At 42.5% G+C, this 22,066-nt stretch overlaps 1 protein-coding gene across 1 annotated transcript in view; it reads right to left on the minus strand.

The window, feature by feature from the left end:
- Positions 1-20,461, minus strand: part of LOC306783061 (polycystin-1-like protein 2) — a gene marked incomplete at both ends in the record, with an annotated part of 64,646 nt that extends 44,185 nt beyond the window's left edge. Inside the window, 7 exons of the mRNA XM_079276592.1 lie at positions 12,824-12,925; positions 13,037-13,267; positions 13,354-13,544; positions 13,642-13,756; positions 14,172-14,285; positions 16,261-16,392; positions 20,348-20,461. Of these exons, the coding sequence (XP_079132718.1) occupies positions 12,824-12,925; positions 13,037-13,267; positions 13,354-13,544; positions 13,642-13,756; positions 14,172-14,285; positions 16,261-16,392; positions 20,348-20,461 (999 nt within the window). The remainder of the gene's footprint in view (positions 1-12,823; positions 12,926-13,036; positions 13,268-13,353; positions 13,545-13,641; positions 13,757-14,171; positions 14,286-16,260; positions 16,393-20,347) is intronic.
- Between the last annotated feature and the right edge of the window lie 1,605 nt (positions 20,462-22,066).

The following is a 22,066-nucleotide window of genomic DNA, read 5'->3' on the forward strand; positions in this document are numbered from 1 at the left end:
GTTCCCCCACCTTTTCGCATACACCTCTAGGGTGCTACAACCTTAGAGGCCCTTCGAGCACCCTAGCTCGTAAGATCTTTCGTCAACTAAGCCTTGTTCTCCTGCTCTCTCAGCATGAGCCACCTCCAGCTTGTTCAACGAAGCCACCGCCTTCTTTCAGCCGAGTCATCGCCCGGGCCTGTCAAGTCGCCAGTGCCGTAGGTAACTGAACTTGACCTGTGCGCCGGACCTGTCTCCATCTCTAATTAGGAGGGTGGGGGGAGGGAGATATCACCAGCCCGTCATGACACACTCCAGAGTGAAACTGTTCGCGACGTTTCCCTGAGTGCTGACGGTAACGTGGGATATCTGCCCTCGCCACTCAAACAGCGCGAGGGGGGTGGGATCTCTGACAACAGAAACTTAGAGAGATGCACTTCACAGGAAGTACACTCTAATCTCGCCAGTGCCGAAACCAACCGGCAGAATGGCAGCTTACTATTGACTACTAACGTTTAACTGCATGCTCCAACTCACCCTGTAGACATGCACTAACCGCTAACACAGCCAACTTCAACCAGAACAGTTGCATGACCTGACAAACCATTGCGACTCTAAACTGATGCTCCACTCTCATAGAGAACCCTTTGCATGCTTTATAGACTCTACCAGAAGTAACCAAAGAAGACATAACCTCTGCCGTAGCAGTCAGATTTAACCCAGGACCTCATCCGAGAAGGCTCAGCTGTCAACAGCTGGAGCAGCGAGAGACCAGCCTAGCTAGTCACACTAGCCGTGCTAAAGAAATCTGTAAATCTGCTACCACTACTGTTATGCAACCCAGGTACCTCTGGCCTATAGTCTTGGCAACGCAACTCCAATATCGATAGATTCTAAAACTTAGACACAGGACTCGCTCTAAATCTACCGATCAGAGAGAGGTAGACGCACATATCATGTACTAATAGATCCAGAAGCACAGACTAACTGGATTCCCTCCTATTCGTAACACCACGTAGCCAACCTACGACTGCTCCGCCGACGGACTCCAGTCCTGTCTAGGAGTTGAACCAGTAACCACTGTTCGCCCCTCACCTGCTTCTTGTCTTTCTATTCTTTCCTTCTCTCTCTTTGTGTTTTATTTGGGTTGTTACTTTCTTTGACACTATGCCGCAATGCTAGATCATAATAGCGATTGAATTATTTGGGAATAATGTTTTGCTCACCTATGATTTGAATTGTGTATGATAGTAGATGTAGGTAGAAGTAGTTAAAGTCATCTGCCCAGATGCCACCTTAGTCATCTGCCCAGATGCCAATGAACTCTGAACTTGAACACCATGAACTTGACCACTATGAACCTTGAACTCTATGAACAATGAACACTGCCTGTTTTAACCACTGCTTTTGGTCTCAGGAACACTTGGACTGTCTCACCTCTTCAGGTTTCCCCACCACATGGGTGCACATGCCAGCCCTTGGTTTGCTCTAAAGACCGAAGCCAACACCTCGCTCTTCAGAACAAAGGGGGGGTGTTGGGCTCTGGCCTATGGCTTAAACATGTGATGTGGACAAAGAGAATCGGGCCTTCACTGTTTCAAGCACAGGTCTCATCCTGACTTGTAGTTTGATGAGAACAAGCCTCCTCTGGGTGAAATTTCACACTCAGGTGTGAATTCCCCCTCCCCCCCAAAAAACCATGGTAACCGCTGCAGTCTCATTGGCCGAAGGCCAGGCGAACCCAGGACCCCTGTGGTTCGACCTCTGTTCTATAAAACTATCTGCTTCCCCCAACTCTAGGCTTTCCCCCTTCGACCTCGGTTGAGTTAGGAAGCACACCACGCTCTCTTCGCTCGGACACCCCCGTCCAGGCCACAGAAGAACCAACTTTCCCCGCCAGCGCAACGCTGGCCACGTGAAAGCCACGAGGAAGCCCCTCAAACCCTCATCAAACCCTGACAGGTCACGAGCCGTTTTGCTGGACGAAACGACAGTGTTCCACTTTGAGTACGGCTCCACCAGCCCGCGAGACGAACCCGCATCAGCGATCCGTTCTCCGCCTTTCTTTTTATTTTGTGCACAAACCGGCACAGAGGAGCCCGACGAAGCCTCGCTCCTCTCCTGACCGATGATTACCGGGAGACCTACGGACCACGTCGTCTCAGCCGAAGTTAAACTGTCCTCCCTGCAGCGAGGATAGTTCACGTCTGCGTTTGCTCCAGAGCCATTCCACGACGGACCGAAACAGCGCCAGCTCAACGCCGCGCGACACACAGCGCCCGCTGCAAAGCCGCGCCGACCCGCAAGCTCCCCCCCTGTCCCCCTTCCCGACGAGGAAAACGGACAGCTTTGCCACGGACACTTCCACGTTGCAACGAAGCATCTACAAGTAAGGTTTCTTGGCATTTGGGCATAGCTTAGCTTAAATTAACTTAAGTTTAATTCAGGCCATTCATTTATATGTTGATATTCCCGTGTTTTTGTTGTTTAAATTACTGTCGCGTGATATCGAGATATTACGCAACTCCTCGCGGACGAGAGAAGCTCCGCTGTATTCGTGTATTAACTGTGACTGTTTGCTTGGATTTATTTGATTTATTTTCATTGGTTTTACTACACTTCGTGTAGTATTCTCTGCTCATTAAATCAGCTCTGTGAGTGAAGTGTGGAATCTCGGCTATCGTACATAACTGCTGGCAGTTCTACCGACAACGGCACGTTATGTACGATACGCCAGACACCCCCATTATCACTACAACGCGGACCGCACGCAGAAGTCTGATTCATGAGCCCCCACCTTTTTTCTCTTTCCTCCTTTCACGAAACACACATACACATAGCTCCTAGTTCTACCCCTGGGGAACCTCGTTCAAACGAGCGCCTCACATCACGTGCTGCCCAGGCACACGTGAGTACATACAGCAGCCTAACTGCCATTTTGGTCCGCGTCACTCGACTCCGCCATCTTTGTAGTTTTTAGCTGTAGTTCTTAAGGCCCCTCCCCTTTGGCCAGCGTCACTCGACGCCGCCATCTTTGTAGTCTTTAGCGTAGCTGTAAGACTCCTTCCTGTTCACCCACAGACCCACACACACACATACACACACACACACACAGACACACACTCTCATCCATTTTATTCATTCTTTAGTTTAGGCATATAAAATTGTATGATAACGTTTGTTGGTTGCAATATTAATTGATTTGATCATTTATTATTTTGATTCAATAAACTCTGTTATACTTTCAGGAGCAGTCGTCTGTGATTACTTGTGCATATGTATTTGATAAGACTGTATGTAGTAGCCTGTGCTCGAACTTAAAACCCTTCACTGTCACTGAATGTATAGTCATACGCAGACTATTGACATTATGAGTGACTACTAATTATGAGACTTAGTTTTATCGTTTGGTTATTGGTCCCTGTTCGCAGGGTGGTGCCCCGTTTATATTAATAATCATTAATAATTGTTACATACATCAATAATTCTATTGATGTCAAGAATTCAGTTTCTTAAATGCTGATAACCCAAACACGCTCCTTTAGATCCCAACAGTACTCAAAAGCCATACTTGAGTAAAAGTAAAGATACCTTACTGGAAAACTACTCCAGTAAAAGTAAAAAGTCACCTATTAGAATACTACTTGAGTAAAAGTCTTAAAGTATCTGATATTTGTTGTACTTAAGTACAAAAGTACTTCAGTATCAAAAGTAATTTTCTGATATTAAATGTACATCATAACCTGAACATTAAATGAACATCATAACCTGTTCATTGAAAGTAAAAGTACAAGTAAATGCTGTTAATAAAAAAGCAAAGGGTCAGAATTTTGAGAATTATGAAGTTTATTCTTTTCAGTGCTGTGGCCACCATGACCAAGGACATGGAGCTGTGTTGAACATAATTGGGTTGGCTGTGATCCATTCAGGAGCAACAATGTTCAACATAACATATTGTACATAAGTATACTTTTGCATATATGAACTTATCATCATAATTCTCCGAAAAGCAATATGACACTATGAAGGAGTTGCGTTTATAAGTATGCTCATTCCGACTAGAGGATGTAGAGGGCCAATGCATAATATTGTGTTCAGCAAAAAATATCCACTTGATGCATCAGGTCAGTGTTTTGAGAAAGGACACCTGCCTTGTAAACTCCTATGGGCCTGATTTGAACACAATAGGCAAAGGTTTTTGCTCAAGCTGAATCTGCAATTGGGCGACTGCTACCATCATAACTCCATCTGATCATCCACAACATGACTCAAATATCAAAATACGATCAATACTAAAGCAGCAACACAGTCATTACTTGAAACTGAAACATGTCCTGTTCATCTTCAAAAGAAGTTGGTTTTCAAAATTGCGAGAATTCAGTCTCGCTCTTCTTGGGCTAAAGACTAGTCCTGCGATGCTAAATAGTCTTTCACAGGCTGCTGAGGCAGGTAGAGGTGTGTTCAGCGTCACAGACAGCTTGCGCACTGCTGCGAAGGATTTCCCTAATGCTAACGCTTATGCTAACGCTGCGCTCTCTCGGCTCCCATCAATCCTATGGTGTCGTGGCTAGCTATAGCTAACGTTAGCCAACTAGTGCTGCACAACTGTCAACACTTCCTCAGCTCACTAACTCGCTAGCAATCCACGGGTGTTGGTCTTCGTCACCACCGTCGTTTGTTGCGGGAGTAGCAGGTGCTTCCATTTCTGCTTCCATCATTGTAGAGTGGAATTCTACTCATGTATAACTCAACCCGCTAGGTTATAGCATGTAGCATCCTGGGCATCACTGGGAATCACTGGGAATCAAAACACCGCGGCTTTGAGAGCACTTGTTTGCAATTGTGCATTGACGTGATTGACCAATGATTTAACTCGCAAGCTCGGACCACTGATTCACCAAACCTGCTTGCTTGCAGTCTGTGTTCCACCACAGTCCCCGACGCTGGTCTCATGATTCATTTTTTTCTCAAGATAGATTTGATTTTGTAGCGAGTAACGAAGGTTTCAGGGGAAATGTATCGGAGTAAAAGTATCAGTTTACTTTGCAAAATGTAGTGAAGTAAAAGTAAAAGTAAACAGAAATATAAGTAGTAAAGTAAAGTACAGATACCCAAAAAAACTACTTAAGTACAGTAACGAAGTATTTCTTCTTCGTTACTATACACCACTGCTTTTGACACACAGCCAAAAGAAATGTTTCAGAATGTTAAGGTATGTTTTCTGAACTCCAAAGTGTCCACTCTTGTCATGTGCTACTTCCAAGACAAGAGGACGAAATTTAGTTGGCACCACCATTTGGAAAACATAATTTCTCACACAATCCTCCCCCATGGGAACCCATTTTCTGAACACCTCGTTCTGCAAGAAGTAGCCATTGGCTGCACTATTTATCTCAGAAACAGGCTAAACTCGCGCAAATATTTCTTTCAAAGAAGAATCCCTACGTTGCTCCTACCTCACTGTGCGACAGTGACACCGGAAGCTCCGACAGAGATGGGACCTCCAAAACTACCTCGACCGTGTCGTCAGACGACATGTCAGGGTCTGATTTGCTCATAGCTCGTGTAAAAACACAGGATGAAAAGACCTCGGGCAACACTCTGGCGCTCTTGTCAGACGTAGAATCAATTGGACAACATGTGACCACCGGTGCGGGAAGAGTGTCCGTCCAAACTCTGCTACCAGCCAAGCCGTTGCCCAAAATAAAATGTATACCTTCAATAGGCAACGCTAGACGCACACCAACGGCTATCTCACCCTTAACCAGCTCACAGTCAAGCACCATCTTGTGCAACGGAACAGGGAGAATCTTCAATCCCATCCCACGACTGAGAACACAGTCACCAGTGTCCATCTCCTCAGACAAAGGCAAAACAGAGTCAATGATATATGAATCATAGGCACCTGTATCCCTCAAGATTTTTATTGGAACCTTTATCTCACTTCCCAAAAGTGACACAAATCCGCCTCGAATGAAAGGAGCATAAGCTGCCAAAACCCCCAGATCACAAGAGTGAGATGTAAGCCCCTCAGCAAAACAGCAGTCTTTAACCGTAGCCGCAAAAGCAGCAGGCCTAACATTAGGTCTTACATCCCTTAGTTTAGCCTGTAACGTAGGACAATCTGCCTTCCAATGTCCTTCCTCCCGACAACAACGACAGGTATTGCTATTGTCAAATCTGCCACCTGTTCTAAAGTCAGACTTAAAAACTCACACGTTCTTTGAACACATCTCCGGCGAAACCGCGTCAGAACCACTTCCCCACACACCAAAACCATCGCGAGCCACAGAACACTCTCTGAAACTGCTCATATGAAGCAACACGTATTCATTGGTAGTGTCACGGATCACGGATCGATCCGTGATCCGTTCGGATCAGCCCTCACGGTTCGGATCACTTGTGAACCGCGGATCAATCGAGTATTTTTTTTTCTTTTTTTTTACAGCGTAATCATCATAGTGTGTAATAAAGTTCTACTGTTGCTGTTCCTTTTCAAGTAACAAGTCCCCGAATATCAATGCAGAGTGTCAGTGAACAGATATAAAGCAGTAGTGTGTTCACGTGAACGGAGCAGCTTAGAAGCATTTAACGGTGAAGTCATGGCGAGCGGAGGAACGTCAGAAGCCGCAACGTCATTTAAGTCGCAAGTTTGGGAACATTTTGTCTTCCCTGTAACGTATAATAACGGATGAGGGTGGTGGACGAAACCGTTACGGTATGTAGGCGTTATTTAAAGAGAAAGACACGACAACGGCAAAACATCGGCATGTCCACACATATGAAGAGCCACCATCCCGTCTGTCAGCGACGGGGACACTCCGGTGTAGAAAACAAAGGATTTCTAAATCTGGTTAAAATGCTTGAGCCACGCTACGAAATCCACTCACGCACCCACTTCAGTATGAAGCTGTTCCAGGCGTCTATGAGAAGGAAAAGACTGTGACCGCTTTCACCACGGCGCAGTGATTCTTAGTCCGGCGCTGTAGACACGCCCCCTCTGCGAGAGTCATGCACACACACACACACCTGGTTCAGGTGCTGACAGAAGTATCAGAGTGAAGCTAGACAGGCCCAATAATATTCCAGTCACCACAGAAAGGTCGACCCTCTCCCCAGACAATGGAGATATTCTCATATTTTTGAAAATAATGTCACAATAATGGTAAACATTATTGTGTATTTGAATGACCTGACAGGAAGTAAACATAGACCCAAGTTGTTGCTGAGCAGTTCAGTTCAGTGTAAACAGTGGAAGCTAGCTCACTGGCTGTTTCTTTCTTTCAATATTGATGAAAGGATGAGGATATCCGAATTGAGTATTCTTGAATGTTTTATTTTTATTTATGTATTTCATTTTGTTTCAAATTGGACATATTCAATATTTTTGTTTTCATGCAAGACTATAGCCCAAAGTTCTTTGCTTTAAGTGTTCTTGAAGTTCTTTAATTAACAAATGGAAAGCAAAGTTATATTTGTCTCCTCCCCTTTTCTTTGTTGATCCGAAAAATGATCCGAACCGTGACTCCTGAACCGTGATCCGAACCGAACCGTGAGGTTTGTGATCCGTGACACCCCTAGTATTCATCAGCTGAAACGGCTGCATTAGCAGCAGTTGTGCTCCTTTGTTCGATGACATATGTCGCAATACGATCTGGAAGGAAATTTTTTGAATTGCTCCAAAATCATCAACTCACACAGACCGTCAAAAGTAACTTTGTCAAGGGCTGTCAACCATCGCTTGCAGTGAATTGATAGGTCTCTCACCAACTCCACATATGTCTGACCACTTTTCCACTCCAAGGACCTAAAACGCTGGCGATAAGCCTCTGGCACCAGCTCATACACTTTAAGCACAGCAGACTTTATTTTAGAATAGCTAGAGATATCATCTTGGCTCAAAGAGGAATACGCTTCCTGTGCTTTCCCTGAGAGTACACACTGAAGCATAAGCGCACAGTCCACATCGCGCCAATTTCTAGCCTTAGCTACACGTTCAAACAGCACGAAGAACGTGTCAGGATCCCTTTCATTAAACGGTGGCAACCAGCGCAAATTACTCACATCAAAGCGATCCACAGCAGACCTGGGCACCTGCACGCCCCGATCCTCACCGGACAACACGCCATCTCTGACCAGTGACAAACGATATTTCTCCAGATCTATTTTTGCTGTATCTGATTCCTGGCAGAGTCTCTCAATTTCTATCTGTTTTTTAATTTCCAATTCATGTTTACTTTTGTCATGTTCCATCTACAATTCATATTTACTTTTTTCATGTCCCATCTGCAACAGCAAAATCTCCTTCTGTTGCTCAAACGATATTCCATGAGTTTGAAAAGATACCGCAGTAGGAATTGAAGACGACTCTTGTTTACCCCCAGACAAAAGTCCTATCTCGGTCAATTTTGACTTTATAGCATATTTAATGTTCTCCTTGATGCGTTTATCTCCTACAACCACCACTGAATAATGATCTGCAATCAAGAGCAACTGCTCTCTTGTCCATATATCCAGGGACTCCTGAGATGGAGCGGCAATGAACGCCTCAACCTCAGACATTTCCACTATTTACAAAGACTATCCACTGAGCAAATCCACGTTGACGCACACAGCCGAAACAGACAGACATCTCAAAGTTTACCCCTGTGCGCAAATGAGGAATAATCCTCACCTCGGTTTGGAGTCTCCCCGCTGTCTAAAAATCAACCCAGCTAACTAAGCTCATCCCTAGTCTTCATGCAGCTACTTGTGGTGGGTATTTATGCACTATAGACCGCTGGTTTAGCAGAACGACTAGCAAGCTAGCACCTCTCCTGAAACCACGGACATGCTCCCAAGCAAGTTTCAACCACATTCGCCACAGCACTACAGAAAACCAGCTCAACGAACCCAAAAGGCAAAGTCGCTACAGTCTACCAGGGAAAACTCCGCACCACTTTGATAGAATTGCGCACTGAGCAACTTGCAGGAGTCATCTCGGCCCGCTGCAACATAATCATAACCACGAACCCCCGTCACCAAGTCCGGATGAACGTAACTTACCCAGTAGATATATTCCAAACCATGACACATGAGCAGCTACGTTTACCGGAGGCACAAGTAAACAAAGGCAGAAGCCAACAATCAATCTGCACACAGAAACGTAGATGAAAACCAAGATTCCGAAATATTAACATTTAGTTGACCCAAACGCTGCAAAAAAAACAAATCCGAAAACACACGCTAGGTACAAAAATGCCCACAAACACAAAAGTACCCCTTCCCAAGTCTTACCTAAATCACAGCATAAACTGGAAAAAAGCCGGACGAGCCCCCAATTTGTCATAACCCGGCTCCTAGGCCATGACAAATACGGCAGACACAACAAATGATGGTAACGTAAAAATGTTTATTTAACTAAATGAAGAAATAGTTAAAGTTATGAAGTGTGTCAGTCAATAATATCAGTAGTGTCAACGTGGATGCGTGTGGGATGAAGTGTGGGTGTAGCGAAACCAAAGGAAACCAAAACCAAAATATAAATAAATATATCAAATTTTAATACACAATGCAACCAAATGCTTCCAAAAATGATAATTTAGCATGCCTTTGCTTGGTTTATGCTGGCCTGCTTCACTCAATCGAAGTCAAATCAGTTTTAGAGACTGTAAAACCGGTTGTGCTATGGCTGTGGCTATGCCATTGAAATGTTTTGGCTTTATTTCAAATAATATTTTCGACACAAGTGCTTTTTCAATTTGAGCTGTGGCATGTGTATTTGTTATTAACCAGTAACATATACACAATGTTACAGATATCAGCACATCTCACAAGTGTTACCTGTATTGTACAATCAAAAAATTATTAAAATAGACCTTGTAGTTGCAGAAATACACTCTCTTTAGTATGGGTATGCAATTTCCGAGCAGAGGCCTAAAAATAGGGGCAGTGTACAGGAGGTGTTTAGCTTTTATCCAATCAGATTTCACCCCTGTGTCTCTAGGTAAGACAAGTGAATCCCTTTGCAGTATAAGTGAATGGGGAAGATATTGTTGATTGTCATAGTGTTCAACCAATCAGATCTTTACTTTGACATGTTGGGCGTATTCTTTGACGTGTCATTTTATATAAATATTTTTCTTACTACTGTACAAAGTTGGACATATGCTTATGTAAGCCAGTACCAACAATTTCAATCAATAGTATCATAACATCCATCCATCAATCAGCAGAGCTCTTCAAAGCAGACCCGAATCTGGCAGCTACAATTCTTCAACGACTTTTTACGTCTATACGGGAGAATAAGAAAATACCGGATGACTGGTCGAGGGGATCATCATCAAATTACCAAAGAAAGGTTCTCTAAGAAATTGTAACAACTGGCGTGGAATTACACTTCTGTCAATACCAAGCAAGATCATGGCAAAGATTATTATTAATCGAATAACATGCTTTAGACCCAATTGCGGCATTATGGGATCCCTGAAGATATAGTTCATGTGATCCAAAGTTTTTAAACCAACTTCACATGCAGGGTTGGAAACAGTCTCCAAAAATTCAAAGTAAAAACAGGTGTGAGACAAGGATGTGTGATGTCAGCTTTGCTCTTCAATATTACTATTGACTGGGTAATGAGACAAACAACTGAAGACCAAAATAGAGGCATTCGATGGACACTCTTTTCATCACTTGAAGATCTAGACCAGTGTTTTTCAACCTTTTCTGAGGCACACCAACAACCAAAAACGTTACATAATGACACCTTTTAGCATAATACATATATGCTAGGGGTGTCAAACTCAATCCCAGGGAGGGACAAAATAAAAAATTGGGACTACGTTGAGGGCCAAATAGAGTCACCATTTAGAAGGGATATTGGACAAAGTGCAAAAAGAATACATGTTTAGGTAGGCTACATTATTTTATACATACGTACCAGAGCCAGATATTTGGCATCTTTTCTTGGCTGCCAGTTCATTAATATCTGGGGTTAGGTTCTGTGGAAACCCTCACGATGGAGTGAAGGTGTGCATCAGTGAGACGACTCCTGTGTGGGTTTTTGTTCATCTTCATCACAGAGAAAAGCTGCTCACACAGGTATGTGCTTCCAAACATGCAGAGCGTTTGAGCAGCATATAGGCGGAGTTCAGGCATCGTTTCGGGGGTGAAGCTTGGAAACTGTGCAGCGCCCTCAGAGTCATACTTTGCCTTGAGTGTCATTACACTGGAGGTCTATCAGCTCCACAGGTGCTCTTTCCACGTCAACTGCAAACGGATGACTGAGCAGTTCAAATTTAAATTTCTAAGCTGCAAAGTCTGCAAATTGCCGAGAGAACTCCGTGCCGAGTGCACCCAGTTTATCAGCAACATGCGCAGTCGGGAACACAGCAGTGGAGACTTTTACTGCATCACACATGTCTGTGATCACACGTCCCCGTCCCTGAAGCTGGAGGTTTAGCGTAGTGAGATGCTTCGTTATGTTGCACAAAAAGCCAGCTAACATCGCCACTTTTCGTCTCGGAGCTCTGTGGTGTGGCGGGCCAGTTATGATAAACATAAATTAACACACGTCATTATTGCGCCACCCACTGTCATGGAAGAGTATTTATTACTTAGCCAGCCACTATATCACTATATTGCAGCTCAGACGCTCAACAATGGCAAATTATTTGCAACAACTAAATTATATTTTATATAAGTGAAATTGGACATTTTTCCACGGCACACATGACGACCTCGCACGGCACACTGGCACAGCGGTTTTAAATCACTGATATAGACTAGGCAGATGATCTCGCTTCTTTCACATACTCATCGGCACATGCAAGAGATAACATCCCGCCTAATTGATTTTGGTAAGAAGATTGGCCTGAAGATCAACAAAAAGAAAACAGAAGTGATGACTCTGAACATTCCAAATCCCTCACCAATTCAGGTTAACGGAGAAGATCTCCCTAAAACTGATGAGTTCACATATTTGGGCAGCACTGTCAGACACGATGGGGGCACAGATAAAGACATCAAGAATCATCTTAATAAGGCAAGTACTGAATAATATATGGGGGTCACAGCAGTGCACCATGAAGACCAAACTTAAATTGTATCAGAGCTGTGTTTTATCCACCCTATTGTACGGTTTTGAATGCTGGAGGATGACACAAGAAGACCTCAACAGACTTCCACACCAAGAGTTTAAGACGAATACTGCACATTTTCAACACCATTTCAAATGAAGAATGACAAGTATGACAAATGCCAACAAGAATGCATGGAGACCATCCTAATGAGAAGAAGATGGGGATGGACAGGACATGTGTTGAGAAAAGATCCTGCTGATATTACAAGAACAGCCTTACAGTGGACACCAGAAGGGAAAAGAAAAAGAGGCCGACCAAGAAACACATGGAGAAGAACTGTGGAGAAGGAGATGCAGAGCCTAAACCACCATCCAGCGACTCGCCCAGGACAGACAGGAGTGGAAGACTTTTGTTGCTGCCCTACATGCCAAGAGGCATAAAGGGAAATGATGATCAATCATTCTGCGAATTTTACAACATTCTAATCCCACATGCTATTCAGCGGTTTAAAAAAAATCCAAGGATTTACTCTTGTAACTGTACGCCATTCAAATATGCTGTTTCACTGGAGGATACTATACCAGTACAGAGGCTCAAGATGCTCTAACTTTTGTTTCACTGGGAAATGCTCCAATATGTTCACCCAGTTGGGGGCCTTCGATTTGTGTAACAAAAGCTCTACAGAGAGCAGAAGTAGTACTGGTTGTGGAGTTCCTCAAAGAGCAGTGCCTTTTCTGCCAAATGTAACCGTTCAACTATTTGCTATGAACTGATAATATATTAACCTGGGTAGAAGTGAAGGCTCCTCTCCGATGCCCAGTCCTGACACTCAACAGGTAGCGGTACTCGTCTATGGGGTCGTTATCCTCCAGCACAGTTACCTTCACCTGCCAACCAGCCAACAATATAAGGCATTGGTTTTTTTAAGATGCTTTTTTGTAAGTGGGATTACATTTAGGATAAATGAATTATACTCTGGTGCTGGACATATACAGTACCTTGGCAGTGTCTTGAATGTCTTTTCGTCGTGCCCACATGACCACCAAGAGATAGGCCCCAAAGAGTGACCCCACAAAGCAGACGACCACAGGATTTTCAGCAAAAGTCCCAAACAGCTCAGCAGTGCGTGATGCGTCGACAAGGTTGGGAGTGACGAAGAAAGAGCCACCAAAGAAGGAGAGGTGGTTGCAGAGGCACTGGGTAACTGAATGTGTGGTCTGAACACCAACCTTGTTCAGGTGGAGACAATATTAACTGTCATTATTGTCTGGGAAACATGTTACACATGACAGGCCGATTGAATTACTGTACTTACCCTACATCCAAAAGGGCTCCACTCCAATATTGATTCATCCCAAAATTTACATGCGGCAGTGAAGGAGGTAATGGATAAACTGGCATTGATGGATTTTATTCCCGGACCTACAATGGGCCTCACTACAAGATAGTGCACTCCATTGTTTCCCTTTAAATCCGTAGGGTCTAGTAGCCAAGTGTATCTCTCCTCTGTATAAGTCAAACACACAAGTACTCAAGTAATGTTTCAACAATTTAAAAGGCATGCAAGTTTAAAACTCCATCACTCATCAAAAACATATATAACCTTGTGTTGCTCCCTGGTGAGGCATCTCTGTCATCGCAACATTATTTGTTTCAGTAGGGTAGTCCATATGACCAAGAAACAGTTTGAAGGGTAATGGATCACTTGAAGGCACCATCTTTAAACATAATAGCAACATAGTTTCAGTAAAATTCTCTTTTCAAAAGTTGGATCATCCAGAAAAAAAAATACAACAATCATAATTTTAAACAAAGTAGAACAGCAATTATATTCACGATTTATTTACAGTATTTCTAAAATGTTCTGATAGTTATATGATATTAAGATAAGTAACAAATCTTAAGAAAAAAATGGCATAATTAACAAAAATAGAATTATAACGGTAGACTAATTTATGGCATTAGCAATTGTGATGGCTATACTAACACTGTCTTGCTAGTAAAACCAATTTGACAAAACTATTCATTGTGTCAAAGTAGACCAAGGGATATGAAATGTGTTTTTAAAGTGCTCATTGTACATCTCAGAAGTGGAAATTAAAACATCTTACTTTTACTTACTTACTTACTTACCTTTAACACCAGCGTAGTATCGGCTGAAGGAACGTTTATGACCATTGTGCTGTAGTTCCCCAGGTCCAGAAAAGAGGTGTTCACCTGCTCTCCTACAGGCCTTGGTATAAGAATCTGTGGACCAAGCAAAAGGCCAGAAGATATATGTAGCTCAAGCGCAAGTTCAGTCAGGAAGACACTCACTCATAATCTCTCTCTCCTCTCCTTGTAATTACTCTATCAGCTGATTGGGGGCGTGCACTTTTAAGTAACCAACCAGATTCTGCACACCGGTTCCTGAAGCTACTCATATTGTTGCTGTCAAACTTTAAATAGTGTTCTCCTCTCTGCTGCTGTCAGTTGTCATTTCAGCTGATCAGATGGGACCCTCCTCCACCCCAGTCACCTCCAGTCAGCATCGCAGTCATGCTCCTGATTCATCATCAGATTGCAGCAACTCCTTTCACCACCACCACCAGTGTCTGGACTCCAGGGGGGATTAGGCCTATTGGACCTCAGTATCCCTACGCTCGGTGATAGCACTTCAGGATGGAGTCCAATCGCCAAAGACTTTGCACTTTTCATATTTGATCCATGTATAATAAATCATTGCTAAATTATAAAACAAGTCTTCCTGATTGAAATCCCAATAACATCTACACAGTTGTTGCCATGGTACCAGTTACAGTTAGCATTTAAGCTGCAGGCAGCAATGAACAGACCTTCGCACATTCCTGCACGTGGGGGTACTGGCTGGACATTGGTCATGGTGCATTTCCATGACCATAGGTTATTGCGTGCACAAGTTTGATGTTATTTCATTTTTGGGGTGCGTGGAACTGGAAATATTCCATTGCAAATGTTTTACCACTTTCTGTGTCCACTATATGGAACACAGAATTCCACAGCCTGTGGAATTTAGGGCAGAGTGGACAATGTAAAGTCGAAAGCTTGACAATTTGGCATGGTGAGGGTCTTGAGATTCTGCTGACCAAATTTTGAGATGGATCTGTTGAATCCTCTAGGAGGAGTTTAAAAAAAGTTGTTTCTAAAATGGCGTATTGTAATATGACCTATCACATCATTGTTCGTCTATTGCCTGCAAAGCAACATCAAATTAGTCGGAGGATTATAGCAACCAAATTTTAAACAAATCTGATAAACACTCTAGATGGAGTTCAAAAAAGTTGGCATAAAACACATGAAAAAGCTAACGTGAAATGTCTGTAAGGATAAGAGGAAATTTGGAACCAAATTTTGTTAAGTTTGAGTACCAAAGTGTGTGTCAGTTGTCTGGGGTTTTTGAGCATCTCAAGCTCCTCGTGTGAAATGTGCAGCGGAAAAATAATCTCTGCATAAAATAATTGGTTTTAGTGACCGAAAGAGTGAGATCACGGATACAGATGGCCAAATTGATCTTCCTTAGTATGGAGCTGATATGGTTTGGGCTTCTGATCAGGATGCTTCCTGGTCCTCCTGGTAGACCCAAGACATGCTAGAGGGATTATTTATTTTTTATGGCCTGGGAATGCCTCATGGTACCCAAGGAAAAGCTGGAAAACATTGCTGTTGAGAGGGACACCTGGAATACCCCGTTAAGACTGCTGCCATCGCGAATGGATGGATGATCCTTTGACATCTGTTTTTCTTAAAAGAAGGTATATATTTGTCCCCACAGTAAACATGTTCTCAACAGGCGAGCATGGTATAGAACTGAAAACATTACAAACTGACATGGGATGTGCACTGCCCAGGACAGGAGGGCTCTACAGCGGGTGATTAAAACATCATTGGTACCAATCTACTGAGCATCAGTGTTATTGGTGAGAAGAGGTGCCTGCGAAGAACTCATAATATTAAAAGACAATTGCCACTGCTTGATCACTCTGCTGCCATCTGGCAAGTGATACAGAAATATTAGCTGCCAGACTTTAGAGCAACTTCTTTCCTCACACTGTGATATTCCTGAATTCATCCTCCACCATACTGTATAATATAGCTTTGCTTTTATATTTGTTTCGTATATAATGTATGGAACTACAAAATGCATTTTGTTGCCCAACCCTGTGTTGTACAATAACAATAAACTAACCTTGTAACCTGTACTGACCTTAATATCCTCGCTCAGGTTTTCCACAGGGATACTGGCGCCATCTTTTCTTGTAAGGGAGAGAGCACCTATTTGGCCACTGATGTTCCCTCTCTCATTCCAGGAAAAAGGGTTTTTGTCTAAACTCAGCATCTATAAATGTATTCAAAGACCAAAGTTCAATCACCATAAGCAGGTAGACACTTTAAAAAAATTACAAAAACATGGGATCTAACATGCATCCAACAAGCTTCAATTGCTCAATTGTGACCAGGTACTGGCATTTGCACATCATAGATGACCCATGTTTTAATGACAAAGGCCTTAAAAGATTGATCTTAAATGTCACACATTTGAATGATGTTGGCTACAGTTAAGTAGCTGACTGGGCAGGCAGTGGAGAACATATTTTATTTATCCGTAGGTAGGGTGCATTGCCAACAAGAAAATCCATCGATAATAAAATTGGGTGTTTATAAACACAAAAAAATATAGATAAAAAAAGCATGAACCAATGAAGCCCCTTAAGGCAAATTGTTATATAAAAATAACAAATTAATATACTAATATACCAAAGACGACGAGTGAGTCATTGCATCACTTTGAAGTACAGACACTGAAAATCCTGATTTGGGGACAGCCGTAGCACACACAATACACACACATAAACACAACAGCACTCTTGACTTACTCGTACATCCACTGGTTCATCTGAAGGGGATATATTGGAGGGTAATGTTGGGAGCGAAAATGATGGGCTGGAACTGTTGGAAATCTTTACAACCTCTGTCTGTAATCTTCCAAGTGTCACTCTGAGGGAGAAGATATAAAGAGACTCCTATAAGTTAGTAGGTTATTTAGTTAGTTATTAGTCAGTTGTGCTTTTTGTTTTAAGGGTTAGGGTTTGTTTATGTTCTTCTCTAGTACCCCTGGTGTTTTTCAATCAATCTTTAGCCCTACATGTTTTGAGCACAGACCCAAATGATTTAAATTGTGGATGTTCAGGCCAGAAGTATAGGCCCCAATCACGCAGAGATTGGGGCCACTAGAAATGCGTCGCCGGCAAAATGCAATCAACTGTATAATTCAAATATATATATTTTTTTTTTTATCAATTCATTTTTTGGGGGGCAAAAGCAACTAACCAACTGACAGACCACATTCAAATCACCCCATAATAAGTTTTTTTTTTCTTTCCCAGGGAACTACATTTAGGCAGCGGTTACAAACGGTTAGCTTAGCTTAGTATAAAGAAAGGAAACTAGAGAAAACAGGTAGCCTGGCTCTTTCCAAAAGTAAAGAATATGCCTGCCAGCACCTTCAAAGCTCAATAATTAACAGGCTATTTGTAACATGTAGAAAGATCGTAGAAAAGTATGAAAGCATAAAAGTATAGCTATTATAACCTGTAACCCTTTTGATCTCAAAGTATAACCATCACAACATATAGCTTGTTTAGACTTTTTATAACCATCATAATGTAAATTGTTTTATTTTATGATAGATGTGATTTAACATATGAACTGTTTAAAGTTAGACACTTTGTAATAGTCACTTGAGCCTTACAGTGCTTCTGGTTCTAGGAGGATCACACCAGTTACCACCAGTTACATTCTGTGTCAGCCTAAGAGAGAGGAGGACTCATGTGTGAGTGACACATGAAATGAAGGAGGTGTCAACATGAAAAGCAGCAGACAAACTGTGAGATTTGGGGCTTCTCCCCATGAAAGCAGGAATGTCAGAGAGCTGACTGAAGAATACCTCATTACAAAATCAGTGAAAGCTGACAAAGAGGAATGCTAGAAATGCCAGTAATATGTGTAAAATGTGATATCTGCGCAAAATATATGCTTTTCCTGCTCGTCCTCTCCGCCTGTGTGCTCGTCTGCTCGTGCTCTCCGCCTGTGTACACACGTCTCAGAATGCGCATCTAGGGGGGCAAAATCTTTTTGCCCAAAAGAGGCGGGTCTATGAAGCAGTTTAGCCAATTGCTGATTGAAGATATAAATGAGTGACATACAATTTAGCCAATCAGCGCCCTCAAATAGATTCAGTGTGGGGCCAAACATATTTTTCCCCCCTAGCTGCACGTTCTCGTCAGGAGAAGTCTCTACGTCCGAGCGCCAGCGCGAGCTCTCCTCCAAGACCCATTTGAGAGGAGAACTTTGGCGGAGATTCTGCAGCCAAAGAGCTGATATCAGATCAGCCTGACCTCACAATCAGACAGCAGACTAGCGGGAAAGGGAAGCAGTACATGCGAAGTTTCTCTACTAGCTGTACACCAGACAGGTTTGGCTAGCTGGATGACGTCATGCTAATAACTTATTTAGCTTTTTTAAACAACGGGGACAGACCCAGTACCGACAGTTATGGGAGTGAGGGATGAGGAGGTAAGGAAACATGAGAACGCCAGGACACACATGAGAACTCTGTCAAGCTACATATTAAACAATACCCCTCTTCCCCTGTCCGTTAATGGTGAGATAAGATGTGACGACTGAAACATGCAGAGGATCTTAAGGTAAGTTCCCTGGGTGAAGACTTGGCAGTGTTAGTCATAAATGGTGAGAATGTTCACAATAGGCAATAGTAAAGTATAGACGATGTACATAACTATTACATACAGGGTGTTAGGGTTACATCCCTTTGAGAGCGCCGAGGGCATTAGCCATAAAAGACTTTCAAGAAGACAATTAATTCCGAAATCCTAACTATTTAGCTACGGGGTGAGATAAAAGGCCGAAGGTATTGTTCTGAGACCTCAAGGAGGAACGCATATCCTCGCAGGTGGGACAGCCGACGGAGTGACCACCATGTTAGGTGTGAACTACTTCCCCGCCTAGAAACGGGGCAGGAACCGCTCACGCTACAAAACACCAACAAGTTTTTTTTGGCTGGGTGAAGTAACTTCCCATTAGTCTTGTCATCACTGTTAGCAACCAGCAGAGATTCCAGGGAGTTACTGCTACAGGCCAAAAAATAGGTCTGCACATAAACCCTCATTATTAGATAATAAACTGTTAGTTAGTGCTTTAGAGGTGCTGGCAGGCAGCTGTTGCTACTTTCATGTAGAGCCAGGCTAAGCTACGACAACCTGCTGCTGGCTGTAGTCTTATATTTACCACTTAGACATTAAAGGGATATCTAATTCTCCACCAGAAAGCAATTCAAAGCATTTTAATTAAAATTTTGAACTATAGCTTTACATCTATCTCTGTCACAGCTTGTGGCTGAAGAAGGACTTACCTATTGACAAACACACCAATATGAGCTTGTTGGATGATAGTTGGCGCTTTGTTGACATCTTTAAATGTTAACAGTGCACTCATTGTATTGCTCAGAGAAAGGAGAAGGGCATCAGAGACGTTTTTCTGCAAAGGATAACACAAAGCATTTATGACAAGGGAGAGGTTGTTTCAATTCCTTTCAGTCATCTGCTAAGTAAGACTGCCATTCAGACAAGATGGATATTCCAGGACGAGTGATGAATCACTGGCCATCCTCCTGGTCTCTAAACTCAACGTTCCTGACGACATTTTAGCCCAAGTTGTTGCCAATAGACATCATATTTCACAGGAATGTGGTCCATTTTTACTATTAGAGGCTACAGATTAATCAGTGAACTCTGGCGCCGTTTTTGCACTACATGCTGTGAGTGCTCTTAAAAGGGTGGAGAAGTAAATCCCATCAACATGGGCTCTATGGTTAAGCACTCACATTGGAAGAATAGTCCAGGATATTGCTTGCTCCCTCCACAATGGTGCTGGCTGCGGCGTTGATTTTATTCATGTTTTCTTCACTTGTGTTCACATCCATGTGGAGGAGATATGAGCTTAAGTTTGCAAGCAGTAATGAAGCCTCTTCCTGAAGATAGGAATCAATTCTTGCAATCACAAACATAGGTTTGGGAGACATATGACAGACATAACCATTAGATATCTCACCTCTAATATCCTGCCTCAAATACACATTCAAAGTACAAGGCAGCCTTGTCCTTCCAATTCATTAACAAAAAGCAGTAAACCATAATGAAAGCAGCACTTGACTTTTTTTCCCTCCCTCCTATGGTGTCATTTCTTTACTCAGTGTGGGGATCACTTGACAGTACCTGAGCAGAGGAGCTGAGCTCAGTGCCTTTCTGGACGACAGCAGCGAGTCCTCTGGCTATCACCTGAACTTCTTCTGGAGTGTTGGTCGGAGCCTCTTTTATTGTGTCAATCATTATGTCCAGCATCTTCTCACGAAGCTTCAACAGACAAAAGCATTAAAACATATATGATTTATAATAATAATAGTGATACTACGACATTTCATACATAAAAAAAAGTTGAAAATAAAAAGTGTAAAGGGAATTAAAAATACAGAGACCCATAAGGATAACTAAAATGAGAGAATCAGTAAAAAAAATGTAATAATAATAACAATAAGTATATTTATAATAATAGTAACAATGATAAGAATGATATTAGTTGAAAGCTAATTAGCTAAATAGGTTTTCAGCCAAAGTGTTGAGCTCTACATTGACTCATGTAGACTCAGGAGCCTACAAAAATGTCCAGCCCCCCTAGACAGCATTGGGATGCGGACTGAAATAAAAAACATTCTCAACACTTGCTTTTAAAAGTTCAAAAAACTCTATTGGACAACATGGACAACAACCTTCTCAATAGAGGCATGTTCTCTGAGCAGCAAGGGATGACACTAGGTTTGAGTCTTTAGCACCCGGGTAGCAGATGGTTATAGCCAACTTTGACTTCCCAAATTATCAATTTTTAAAAATATATTTTATACATGCTGGTTCAAAATGGGCTGAATGGGCCTGTGGTATCCCTGAACTGTTGCTGTCTGCCTGATTGTCTAAGTTTGAGTTCTCACTTGCATCTACCCTGAGAACTAGGGCTGACTTTAAGACTAACTGCGCTAAATCCTTTGTGGGTACAATTCTGTTCAACCTCTGCAGTCAGACACTGTCTAACCATTTTTTTAAATCTGTATCCACAGTCGAATACGCATTTACCTTTTGCCTGTCAGCTTTGTTTGATTCATCAGATTGACTGTTCAGTTCATTGGACACAGAATTGATGAGTTGTCCCACAGTTTCTCCTGACAGTAGACCTTCTTTCTTCAGCTGAGCCACAGCATCCTCCACAGAAGCCTTAACATCATCTAGTGAAGAGCTTGAGGACGCTGTGGAATCCATCACCTGAGGAAAGAAAATCCGTTTTCTTACTACAGCATAAAGGAAAGTTGAGCATTTCCATATTTCCATTTATTGTTCTGTTACTTTTTTTAATCATCATATTTTTGACAAACCTTTGCAGTTATTGTGGTGCTCCATACAAAGCTGCCACTTTTTGCAGTTGCTGTGATAATCATGTTGAAGTTGGAACTGCTGTTCCCAAGAGGAAGGAAGACAGACTTCACTTCATTGCTATTACTGCAGCGCAGATGGATACCTGGCAATTTTAAAACAAAACAATAAGTTAGATTTATAGATTTCTGGGAGAGTACTGGGAGAGGTTATTGTGTGATAATTGAAAGCTAGATAAATCTGTTCTCTTTTCACATATGTGGTTGCTAATCTGGATCACTTACCCTTATCAGTCTTAAAGCAATACTGACAGTTAGAGCAAGGAATTTCAGTATTGCACGTTATAGTGAAAAAATTAAGGATTGTTCCACTCTCGGGTGATATGCTACACTTAAGGCTGTCAAAGTTGTTGGTGGTTGATGGTGGAGACGCATCAATAGTGTTAGCGGTGGTAGGTGTGGTAGTGGTGTCACTAGGGCCAATTGGTATGGAGACAGGACCAGCAGTGGTGCGGGT

The sequence above is a fragment of the Melanostigma gelatinosum genome (assembly GCF_949748355.1).
Source record: "Melanostigma gelatinosum genome assembly, chromosome: 10".
NCBI lineage: Eukaryota > Metazoa > Chordata > Actinopteri > Perciformes > Zoarcidae > Melanostigma > Melanostigma gelatinosum.